The sequence below is a fragment of the Anomaloglossus baeobatrachus genome, chromosome 7 (assembly GCF_048569485.1).
Source record: "Anomaloglossus baeobatrachus isolate aAnoBae1 chromosome 7, aAnoBae1.hap1, whole genome shotgun sequence".
NCBI classification, from domain to species: Eukaryota; Metazoa; Chordata; class Amphibia; order Anura; family Aromobatidae; genus Anomaloglossus; species Anomaloglossus baeobatrachus.
Genome location: NC_134359.1, coordinates 131,229,349 through 131,242,262, shown reverse-complemented (window position 1 = coordinate 131,242,262; position 12,914 = coordinate 131,229,349). Strand labels below are relative to the sequence as shown.

General features: G+C 45.9%; 1 protein-coding gene across 1 annotated transcript in view; it reads right to left on the bottom strand.

Annotated features, from left to right (window-relative positions):
• Positions 1-12,914, bottom strand: part of ZDBF2 (zinc finger DBF-type containing 2) — a 100,486-nt gene that overhangs the window by 67,388 nt on the left and 20,184 nt on the right. The window contains exons 2-3 of the mRNA XM_075317710.1: positions 9,382-9,481; positions 2,293-2,344 (exon numbers count right to left, since the gene is read on the bottom strand). Of these exons, the coding sequence (XP_075173825.1) occupies positions 2,293-2,344 (52 nt within the window). The 5' untranslated portion in view covers positions 9,382-9,481. The remainder of the gene's footprint in view (positions 1-2,292; positions 2,345-9,381; positions 9,482-12,914) is intronic.

Genomic DNA, 12,914 nt, shown 5'->3' with positions numbered 1-12,914 from the left:
TGCTGCAGACCAGTGCTGATCGCAGGGAAAAACGCTGAAAAAAGAGACATGTACCCAGTGAGGAGTGTCGCTCCCCTGTGCAGAACGGCCACTGGGCGGAGCCGCGCTGTCCCTCTGCATGAATGACATGCGAGGGCAGTGAAACCGAAAGTAGGCCTCCGGCGAAGCCGGGGCCTAAATTTGAGCGGTGCGGCCGTCGCGCAGGCACCATCGGCGCGGTTCTCAGGAGACAGCCAGAGAACCCGCCGGAAATGTCACAAAACTCACTCAGCACACTCTCCCACAACAATAAAGTACAGGGACCCCCAATATATAAACGTCTCAGGTACTTAGCTTGCTGAGACGCAGGGTTCCAAGTCCCTGGGGATGAGTGCTCCGGTCCAGCAGGATCCTGAAGGGCTGCGGATGGAGACCGGTCTCCTGCCAAGCATGGAGAACCGTGCTGGCTCCCACTTCAAGCCAGAGAAGGAGGGATGGTGAAGGAGCACGGCATGGAAGGCTCCAGCCTTGGAATCAACCTTAACAGCACCGCCGACACAGTGGGGTGAGAAGGGACATGCCGGGGGTCCAGGCTTGGACCCGCTTTTCTTCAAACTCTTTCCAAAAATCAAAAATCAGATGAGAATGCATGTGTGGATGTATGCCTCCTGAACACAAAGCGATAAACTGGCTAGATCTGGTTCTCCAGGGGGTGTATAAGCTCAGAGGGAGGAGCTACACTTTTGAGTGTAGTACTTTGTGTGTCCTCCGGAGGCAGAAGCTATACACCCAATGTCTGGGTCTCCCATAGGGACGATAAAGAAAAGTGTGATAGCACTATTGTTTTTGAGATATTTTATTCACTGTGTTCACTATATGTGTGGGTGTGATGCCTCAGGTTGGTGCGAGTTCGTAGACACCAAATATGTATAGGTTTACTTTCATATAAGGGGTTAAAAAAAAAAAATCGGAAGTTTGACCGAAAAAAGTGGCTCACGTTTTACGCCATATTCCGTGACCCGTAGCGTTCTCATTTTTCGGGATCTATGGCTCAGTGATGGCTTATTTTTTGCGTCTCGAGCTGACGTTTTTAACGGTACCATTTTTGCGCAGATGCTACGTTGTGGCGACAAAAAAAACGTCGTTTTGGCGTTTGGAATTTTTTTGCCACTACGCCGTATACTGATCAGATTAATTGATTTTATATTTTGATACATCGGGCGTTTCTGAACGCGGCGATACCAAATGTGTGTATATTTTTTATTTTTTTAACCCTTTAGTTTTCAATGGGGCGAATGGGGGGTGATTTGAACTTTATGGGTTTTTTTTAACTTTTTTTTTTTATTTTACTAGTCCCCCTAGGGGGCTATTGCGATCAGCATTCCGATCGCTCTGCACTATCTGCTGATCACAGCTATACAGCTGTAAACAGCAGATACGCTCTCTTTCTCTTTTGCGGTGCCGCTGGCACAGCGAAAGTGAAAGCAATTCATGTGTAGTACAGGAGTCATCACATGACCCTGTGCTACCATGACAACTAACGGAAGTCACGTGATCGCGTCACGTGACTTCCGGTATCGGGCGATAAGTAAAAGTTTACCGCGATCGCGCTTATAATGGCGCTGTCACATATTGACAGCGCCATTTAAGGGGTTAAACGGCACGAGCAGATAACGATTCTGCTCGTGCCTAGCAGGCACACATCTCAACTGTGAAAATCAGCTGAGATGTGCGCCGATCGCGGCATGCTGCCATTATGACCGCTAGGACGTAATTTTACGGCCCGCGGTCGTTAAGGGGTTAAGGGATATATGATACTATTTGAATTGCCAAAATATGGGAATTAGGATGTCAGCAATATTTTCATTTCCCAAATAATTTGCAAAATTAGCTAGAGATCACGATATGTATGATCAATAAGAATTGACACCTATACCAGCACTGGAGCATATGGGACCACATAGAGGCAAAATGAGCACAAAGAAACACTGTACAGCAAACAATGAATAATTTTATTAGAAATGTAATAAATGTTGAAATGCCAAAAAGACCAAAAGAGTTTTTGGCATTCAACATGCATTATATTTTCTACTAAAATTAGTAATTAATTTATGGTACAATGGTTCTTCGTGCACATTTCCTGAATGTGGTCCCATTTCCCAAACAATACAGCAAGAACTTTGGTCAGCTTTGGTGAAACATTCAACAATTATTTTTCTCCTGAAACAATATAAAGTCATAACAATGAACTCATACAATATTTATCTGCAAAACGGCTTATGGTAAATATCAAGAGGTTCCTGAAAATACTACCTTGTATTGAAGCAGATGAATCCTCTTCTGTTTGCCGTCTCCTATCATACATCTGTATAATAATGAAACATGTAAGTACCATGTTATCCATATACAAAATTCTAAATCACAAAATAAATTGCTATTATAGAATAATCAAGAGGATACCATTACCAAAATTAACCCTCATCTATTATACCAATAGTTATGGAAGGACACCTCAAAGCCTTTTCAAAATCTTAGTTTCATTAATGATCTTTCTACACTGGCTACAGAGGACACCGAGCAGCGGAGGAGGGAAGAAAGGCGAGAAGACTGTTTTAGTTTTTTAAAAATGCGTTAAAGAACAGCGGCATATATATGGGGGACATATATACCAAGATGGAACCCAGGATGGGGGTCATATACACCAGGATGAGTTATATACCAGGATAAGTGACACATATACATCAGGATGGGGGACTTATTTACCACTATATAAGTCCCCCATCCCAGTATATATCAAGAATATACCAGGATGAGGGCCACATATACCAGGAAGGGGGACATATATATCATGATAGGGACACATACCAGGATGGGAGACATGTATACCAGGACATGGGACACTTATATCAAGATGAGGGACATATTTACCAGCAAGGGGGACACATTTACCAGCATGAGGCGCAGGATGGGTGACACATATAAAAAGATGGGGCCATGATGGTGGACATCACTATATAATGGGGATGCGGGGCAACAGATATGTCTTTTTAGAATTTGGACAAAAAAGACTGACTGCACTCACCAAACTGAGGTGTGAACAGGTGCATAACTGAACATGACATAAAATACAAAAAAAGACAGTTTGCACTCTGATAATGCTAAAGTATGGAAACCATGAATGTGTGAACATGGACCTGCATTACTGCTAAGGAAAATCTAAGAAAAATTAGATATTTAACATATATAATTGGCCATTTGTATATCTGCCCAGTTGCCCCTTCACGGCATATCTCGTAACTAGGTACCTACACTACTATACTGAAGCCTCTCTCTAGGTGAAAAACCTCATGTTTATGGGCAAGTAGGAACCTGCTATATAAGATAAGATTACCTGTGGCAACTGGGGGAGGGGTGCACGGTCAGAAGGTATGACCCTCATGCCGCGAAGGTGCAACTGGGCAGATACACAAATGGCCATATGGCCATTTATATATGTTAAATATCTCATTTTTCTTAGATTTTCCTTAGCAGTAATGCAGGTACATGTTCACACATTCATGGTTTCCATACTTTAGCATTATCAGAGTGCAAACTGTCTTTTTTGTATTTTATGTCATGTTCAGTTATGCACCTGTTCACACGTCAGTTTGGTGAGTGCAGTCAGTCTTTTTGTCTATATTAAGAGGGTCATACCTTCTGACCGTGCACCCTTCCCCCAGTTGCCACAGGTAATCTTATCCTATATAGCAGGTTCCTACTTGCCCATACACAGGAGGTTTTTAACCCACAGAGAGGCTTCAGCATAGTGTAGGTACCCAGAGATATGCCGTGAAGGAGCAACTGGGCAGATATACAAATGGCCATTTATATATGTTAAATATCTCATTTTTCTTAGATTTGCCTTTGCAGTAATGTTCACACATTCATGGTTTCCATACTTCAGCATTATCAGAGTGCAAACTGTCTTTTTTTTGTATTTTTAGAATTTGGAACACTTCAAAAGGTCTATACATCTGAGCAACATGTGGCAGGTGAGGGCCAAAGTCAAAATATTGCAGCGCGGCCCATAGGACTCTGGTTACGCCACTGCTGCCATGTCTCACTTCCGGCACCAGAGAATCCTGACAGTGTGTGATATGTGAGATGCTAGGTTTCATAAGACTGCACGCTTTCCTGCCAAACCTGGACAACCCCAATGACAATACCAATGATGTACATGAGGTTTGAAACCGAGACCTAAAGCAAGCTTAGCAGAGTGCCTGCTTACAGTGTTTCCTGCAGAGAGGCATCCATGGCCACCCACTATGCACTTATGTGAAGGGAGAGTAGCAGCTGGTGTTCTGCTTTATAGTTATACTTCCCATAACCCCATGCTTTAAACATACACTCAACATTCAAACTGCAATGCTAAGAAGGAAAAGTCATGGAAATCCCAGGATCCATAGACATGTTACGGATATTAAAATGATTAAGAAAAATAAAAACAAAATTTCCAAATCCATCTCTATTTATTCCGTGTTGACTATGAAACCCTCATAATTACAGGCATTTTGCAGCTGTCAATGAGGAATGTTTTGCCATGCTGAATACACTTGGGCAAAAAACGGATTTTTGTGTACTCATCGTAAAATCGTTTTTTTTAGCCATCATTGGGGGACAAGGGACCAAAGGTGTTATGCTGCTTATCCATAGGAGGACACTAAGTAGATGCAAAGATGTTAGCTCCTCCCCTGCAGTATACACCCCCTGGCCCAGCCAGGCTACTTCAGTTTTAGTACACAAGCAGTAGGAGAACAAGTAACAAAAAACATGAGGGAATGCTCATAACAAAAAGGTACTAAGAGAAAAAACTAAGGCCCAACAGGGCAACAGGGAGGGTGCTGTGTCCCCCAATGATGGCTAAGAGAAAATGATTTTACGGTGAGTACACAAAAATTCGTTTTTCTCTGACGCCTCATTGGGGGACACAGGACCGTGGGACGTCCTAAAGCAGTCCCTGGGTGGGTAAAGAATAAACAATGCAACCCAAGGACTAGGAACCAGTCCCAGATAGCCAGGAGCTCCTACTGAGATAGGTGCTCCACTGTCGTTTCCAGAATTTTCCTACCTAGGTTCGCCTCAGCCTCAGCCTGGGTATGGACTCGGTAATGCTTTGAAACAATATACAGGCTAGACCAGGTCGCGGCCTTCCACCTCTGTTCCACTGAAGCATGATGCCTAATGGCCCAAGAGGCGCCAACTGCTCGCGTGGAAGGAGTCTGCAGCCCACTAGGAATGGGCTTGAGTTGCAAGCGGTAGACCTCCTGGATTGCAGAGCGAATCCAGCGAGCCAGCGTTGCCTATGAAGCTGCCTGTCCTTTCTTAGGCCTTTCAGGAATGACGAACAAGGAGTTCATGTTCCTAAAGGAGCTGTCCTGGGTACGTAATATCGGAGAGCCCTACAAGGTCTAGCGAATGTACAGACCTTTCCACCCTATGGACTGGGTGTGGACAAAAAGAAAAGCAGAACAATGTCCTCGTTCAAATGAAATGGGGAAGTAACCTTTGGAAGAAAATCCGGAAGGGGGCGGAGGGGTAGAACCACCTTGTCCTGATGAAAGATCAGAAAGGGTTCGCGGCAAGAGAGTGCTGCCAGTTCCAAAACTTGTCTGATGGACGTAATCGCCACTAAGAATGTTACCTTCCAGGTGAGAAGAGCAAGAGAAGATTCCTTAAGAGGTTCAAAGGGGGACCTCTGGAGACCGTCCAGAACGAGATTGAGGTCCCATGGGTCCAGCGACCATTTGTACGTTGGGACTAGATGGGAAACGCCCTGGAGGAAAATCTGGACTTGCGGATTGCAAGCTAGCCGGCATTGATAGAATATTGAGAAAGATGAAACCTGCCCCTTAAGGGAGCTGAGTGCCAACCCCTTTTGCAACCTGACTGCAAAAAAGAAAACAAGGATTCTGGGGATCGCCAGAGGCATAGGTTGGACTTTGGATTCCCTGCACCGGGAAAGGAACTTTTCCATGTGCGGTGGCAAATACGGGATGAAGGCCGGCTTTCGGGCACTGATCATGGTGGAGATGACCGCAGGAGAGAATCTCGCTCTTTTTAAAGTCCAGGTCTCAATGGCCAGGTCATCATCTTAAGGGCTCTGGAGTTCTGATGGGAAATGGGCCTTGGGTCAGCAGGTCTGGAATGCTTAAGAGGCGCCATGAGCAATTGTACCGAAAAACATGTAAGGTAGACGGAAGCGACTTCAGGAGAGTAGAGCATCCTTGTTTTGAGGGAGAAATATCAAGCCCCGAAGGCTGTCCAGGAACATGCCCAGGGAGGTGACGGATTTTGACGGGACCGGGGATGATTTGACTGGAGTCAGAAGCCACCCTAAGCGGGATAGGGAGCCCAAAGAGATCTGCACGCTGGTTGAGCCCTTGATGAGGAGGTCATCCAAGCAAGGCAGAACAGCCAATCTCCTGGCGTGAAGGGCACTCATGGCAGCCGCCATGACCTTGGTGAAGACCTTTAGCGCTGTGGCAGGGCCGAGGGTAGGGTTACAAATGAAAAAAGAAGTCCTGAACCGTGAAGCGGAGGAACTTTTGGTGAGCTGGGGCGATGGGTATGTGCAGGTACGCGTACCTGATAGCTATTGAAGCAAGGAATTCTCCTTCAACCATAGAGGTAATAACGGACCCTAGGAACTCCATTCTGTGTCTCCTTACGTGCACGTTTTCTCAGGTGTTAGAGGTCCAGGATGAGTCGAACTGACCTGTCCTTTTTTGGGGACCACAAAGAGGTTGGAATAGAAGGCCTTGAACATCTCGTCATCCGGAACAGGTACTATCACCCCCGCCGTTTGGAGGGAGTGGATTGCTGAGAAGGCCTCGCTGTGTTTTGGAGCCTTTGGGGGGTTTGAGAGAAAAAGACCAACCCGGGGATGGGGCCGGAATTCAATGTGGTAACCGGAAGACACAAGGTCTCGCACCCATTTGTGGTCTGAGGCGGCAGCCCAGATGGAGGAGGACGAGACTCCTCGGTCTTTGTATAGACTGCCAGGACGAGGTGGACCTGGGGAGGGCTGAGAAGGTCAGGCCCTGCGTGTCTATTAAAAAACATCCTACTTCTGTGAGGGCCTGAGGAAAACTGGTATTCCTGGTGCCTGTGCGATCCACACGGAAGGAGAGAGGTACCCGCGGCCTCAAGGCGGAGCGATCGAGCTGCTCCACTTGTCTGTCTGTTGGGTCCTTGAAGGAGGATCCATCAAGTAAAAGACAGGAGGGTCTTTCAGGTAGGCGGGAGGCCGGGTCCATCAAGAGCGGATCGGCCCAGCCCTTAGAGACAGCTAAGCCAAGGGGTAGCGAGACTCCATGAGTTTACGGATACCGAAGCGCCGGCAAAAACGTTTTTTTTTTTGAGGTTTCTTCGCCCTTTTAAAGGAGACCGCGTGGTCAGTAGTAGTGGATGGGAGATCTTCCACATGAAGAGTTTGGTTGATTGCTGCACACATGCACAGTTTGGTTGATTGCTGCACACATGCACAGTTTGGTTGATTGCTGCAATAAGGGAGTCCATTGCAGCTTGATCGCTCGGGGAGGTTGAAACCAAGGAATCATCCTGGTACAAACATCATTCCCCTTCCTCCGGCTCCTCAGAGACTGCGGAACATGTGGGAGAACCCCATCTGTGTACCCCCGAGGGAGAACCATGGGGGTCATGCCCTTTTTCTGACCTGCAACTGGTGAAGCAGAGGGCTAATTCTTATCAGAAGGACCCTCTATAGAGGTGTCATCAGGCTGCGTTCTGTCCAGGGGCCCCGAGGGGTGTGAGGACGATGTTGCATAGCCAGCACCAGGTTCTGTGAACTGTGCCCATTCCGGGGGACTGGGAGCCGTAGGCTCTGGGCTGGCAGCAGTTGCTGCGGTGGTTGCGGGGCGGGAGGGGGGGCTACAGGGGCACCGCACTCTCAGAAGGAAGAGGGGCTATCAACCCCTAGTAGCTCAGCGTGGCAGGTAGTGCAGGCTGAATAATAGGCTGTACGTTAGAAGTCTTATAGTTGTTGCTGTAGTTGTGCAAAGCATAAAACGTGACTGCAGCCCCAGGCTGATGAGCCACAAACTCTGATTGTAACGAGGGAGCAATATTCTGCAGAGCTAATGTTTCCTGTGGGAAGGAGGAAGGTCAGAGACGCCCACAGACTCTGATCACAAGGAGAGGGAGCGGTGCTCTGCATAGCTCCTGTGTGAGGAGAAAATATAATAAAATGGTGGGAAGGCACTCCCCTTCCCCCCTCCAGACCTGCACAACAACGGTGCACTGAGTCCTGGGAGCTTGACCTTTGCTCCAATTCCTGTCAGGGAGGATTTCACCTCAGAGCAAATTCCTGTCAGGGATGATATCAGCTCCAATGTGGAGATTCTGATGCCTGCTGTGTCCGGACACACCGATGCAGAGTATGTATCAACTCAGAGCCTGTCTGCTCTGGGCTCTGGAAAAGAATCCAGTCAGGAAGGATCTCACCTCATGTGGAGATGGCAGTCTCTGCCTGGTCACGCTGGTGCAGAGCGCGTATCAACTCAGAACCTGCCAGAGGGACTGAGGAAATTTTCGTCTGCTCTGGGCTCTGGAAAATCGGTGCCATGAGACCCGTCGTCCAGTGAGTAACAGCCCAGGATCCAGCGTCGCAGGAGGGGGTACAGGGAGGCGATACTCCACGTTCCCGCCTGTTGATTGTTTTGGGAAATCTGTCCCCGAAGGAAATCGTCGCCCTCTAAAAACAAAAAAATTTCTTGCTGCAGTAGTCTGCAGAGATGTGCCTCCTATAGACACTAAGCTAAAACTGAAGTAGCCTGGCTGGGCCCGGGGGTGTATACTGCAGAGGAGGAGCTAACATTTTTGCATCTACTTAGTGTCCTCCTATGGATAAGCAGCATAACACCCATGGTCCTGTGTCCCCCAATGAGGCGTCAGAGAAATATCAAGTTTTACTGCTTTCACTTTTCTTTGAAATCATCAACCCATGATGTCCCAGATGTGCTTGATGGAAGTAGCAGGAGCAATATGAGGCTGGCACAGTCATGTTCTTTATCGGCTGATGGGACACTTCAGAGAAATGGCCGTACCAGTAACTGATGAGAAGTGTGTCCAAGTGCATTCAGCATGGAAGCACAATCTTCAGACAACCATCAATAACCTGACTGACAGCAGCCAAGGCGTGAAAGGGTGAAAACTTATTTGGGTGGCACGTTTACTCAATACGGGATAGTTCCACATATTTTGAACCGGATTTTCTATTTTTCCTCCTTTGTCTATCCATCTTGTGATTTCCATAATTACACGACTTTTCCTTCTTGATGATGCAATTTCAATGTTGAAGAGTGAATTTAGTAGAACAGATCACCTCCCCCCGCGAGCACATACCTTTTACTGGTTGTTTCTCCACTTGTACGTTTTTAGTTCTTAGTGGACATGAATGCCAGGCACATCACACACATTAGCCGCGATCATCTCTGAAGGAGGTCTGCAACATGCAAAGGAAAAGGTTGTTATAGTCAAGTTTGTTGTCAAAAAGACAAAATGAAATTACCAAAAGTGGATCTCTCTGAGGGTATGTGTGCACGCTGTAGACATTGTCTGCACCAAAAAAACGTGCCTTGTGGCCAAAAAACACATGCATTTTTGATGCAAGGAAAAAAGCAGCAATGTGTGCACAGCATTTCTGATTTCTCATAGACTTTGCTGGGATAAGGAAAGATATGCAGATTTGGGCAACAAACTGCATTATAATAAACTGCACCAAAAACACATCAAAAACAGTGCGCACAGAGCCTTAATGAGCTTATAATGCAGCACACAAGTGTGATGTCAACCCTCTTGCTGAAAATGTTATCATTCCTGGCAGGCTTACTAGAAGCATGAATACAGGGATAAAATGTGTTAGGCCTTGTGCGTACGCTGCGTTTTTTTGCAGTGACCACAAAGATGCAGCATGTCAATTCTTTGTGTTTTTGCCAGCGTTTGAGCCCTTCCAGTCAATAGATCTGACTTAAAAAACGCATTGGGCAAAAACACTGGAAAAAAAAGCATTAAAACTTGGCAAAAAATGCGTGCCAAGGGAGCATTTTTTGGGACCAAAAACGTGCACATCTTTGTGGTCACCACAAAGATGCTATGTGCGCAGAGCCTTAAGGGGGCTTTACAGGTTACGACATTGCTAATACGAACTCGTTGGGGTCACGGAATTGGTGACGCACATCCGGCCGCATTAGCGATGCCGTTGCGTGTGACACCTATGAGCGATTTTGCATCGTCGCAAAAACGTGCAAAATCGCTCATCGGTGACATGGGGGTCCATTCTCAAAAATCGTTACTGCAGCAGTAACGAAGTTGTTCCTCGTTCCTGCGGCAGCACACATCGCTCCATGTGACACCGCAGGAACGAGGAACCCCTCCTTACCTGCCTCCCGGCCGCTATGCGTAAGGAAGGAGGTGGGCGGGATGTTACGTCCCGCTCATCTCTGCCCCTCCGCTTCTATTGGGCGGCGGTTCAGTGACGCAGCGGTGACGTCGCTGTGACGCTGAACGAACCGCCCCCTTAGACAGGAGGCGGTTCGCCGGTCACAGCGACATCGCCAAACAGGTAAGTAGTGTGACGGGTCTGGGCGATTTTGTGCGGCACGGGCAGCACAACAGTTGGGGGTAGGTACCCACGCTAGCGATATCGCTAGCGATATCGGTACCGATATCGCAGCGTGTAAAGCGGCCTTTAGGCTATGTTCACACACTGCATCTTTTACTGATTTTTTGGTGTATTTTTGAGGTTACAAAGATGCACCTAAATGCATCCATTTCCTTCTTCCACAAATCTCTGAGGTTTCTATTTTGCTGTCCGCACAGTGCATCTTTTTTTGGCTGCGTTTTTAAAGATGCAGCATATCAATTCTGTGTGTGAATTTTCCAGCATTTTTGAGCCCTTCCAGTCAATAGATTTGACTTAAAAAATGTATTGGGCAAAATGCGGTAAAGACGCATGCGTTTTTTGGATGCGTTTTTAGGCTCTGATCACACTAGAAAAAAGGAATTTTCTCAAGAAATCTCTCAAGTCTGCAAGATTACTGCACTTGTGGTCAAAAACCGCACCAATAACCGCATGCGTTTTTACCGTGGTTTTGTGTGTTTTTGATGCATTTTTCCGCGGGTTGGTCCATGCGGTTTTTTACTATTATCTATGGCAAAAAATGCAGACCTGCAGAAAAGAAGTGACATGCTCATTCTTTTTCTCAAGAAAATCTGCAGAAAGAATGTTCTTGAGGAAAAAAATGCAGTGTACGCACAGCTATTTTTTTCCTATAGGTTTTGCTGGGGAATGTCTGCAGAAAGGTTACAACCATTTTCTCAAGACATTTCTGCAGCAAAACTGCAAAAAAAGTTGCAAAAAAGTGGGTAAAACCGCAGTGTGTGAACAAGGCCTTATGTGCGTGAATTTTTTGGTGCATTGATTTTCTCATTTTTAAACAAATTAGATGTTTGTAGGGCTATTCTTGACCACAAAGAAGCAGCGTGTGAAAATACCCTTACAGACATCTAATTTTTTAAAAATGAGAAATCAATGCTACGCAGAAAGGCCAAGTTCAATGAAACATGAACAATATTGCAACTTTTTCATCCTCGAAAAAACTGCCGTTTTACATCCATATTGTAATCTGCATGTCCATTTCTCATATCCATGTTTTTTTTGTCTTTGTACTATTCATGTCTGTTTTGTTGTTCCATGTTTTGTTGTTCCATTTTTTTACATTAAATTAATAAGGTCATATACAGTTTCATATAATAATAATTGTAACATTTGTGAAAAATGATGGTAACCCACATATAATGCCTGTTTTGCACCCATTGAATTATAAAGGACGAGTCTGATCCAACGTAGGGATCAAAGTAATGCATGCTGTATTTTTTTTTTGTCTGTTTGTGTGTAAAACGTTCATGTGAACTGCCAGTGGCTTGGCTTGGTCAGTGTGTTGTCCCCATGTGATCAGTTTGGCATACAAACAGCACACAGATTTTTAGTTAGCTCACCTGAACGAGCCCTTACCATCTATAACTAAGGCTAGTTTCACACTTGCGTTGAACGGGATCCGTAGCATTGCATTGTGTGACGCATGCAACGGATGCGTTGCATATAGTGGCACAACGCATGCTACAGATCGTACAAAATAACGCAGTCCGTTGTAGTTTTTTTTCCTTGACTTTACACATCTGAGCATGCGCAGTTGTGTAAAGTGAGGTGCATTAACGGAATCTGTCAAATGACGCATTCTAACGGAATCCGCCACCATAGGCGTCCATTATAAAAACAACGGATGCCTAACAGATTCCTGCAGATTGCGTTTTTTTGACACTCCTCCAAGCGCAGAAAAATGTTACATGCTGCGTTCCATCCGCCCGACGCAGCGTCAAAATAACGATGCTGCGTCGTCCAGCGGATGCAACATAGACATTTGCGTTACAGTGCGTCGTCCATACAAGTCTATGGAGAATAGCGCAGTGCGTTAACGGACTGCGCTATTCTCCATAGTGACGGACTGCGCTGAACGCAAGTGTGAAACTAGCCTAAGAAACAAGACCAGTGTCCTGAATGTAGCAGAACACTAAAGTGCTTACTGTGATAATATTGTGTGCTGCAGACATCTAAAGGATTATTCTCTTGTCATTTGGAAGAACAACATAAATAAGGTGGATCAGTTTTGGCACACTTTCTATATGTAGCTATAGATGCATTGTAATACAGTGGAACCTTGGTTAACGAGAACAATCCGTTCTGGGAGTGTGCTTGTTAACCAAGTTACTTGTTCAGCAAAGCAAGATTTCCCATAGGAAATCATTCCAATGCAGATGATTTGTTCCTCAACTTGTTAAAAGTCCCATCCTGGTGCCCTATTGTGTCATTCCACACA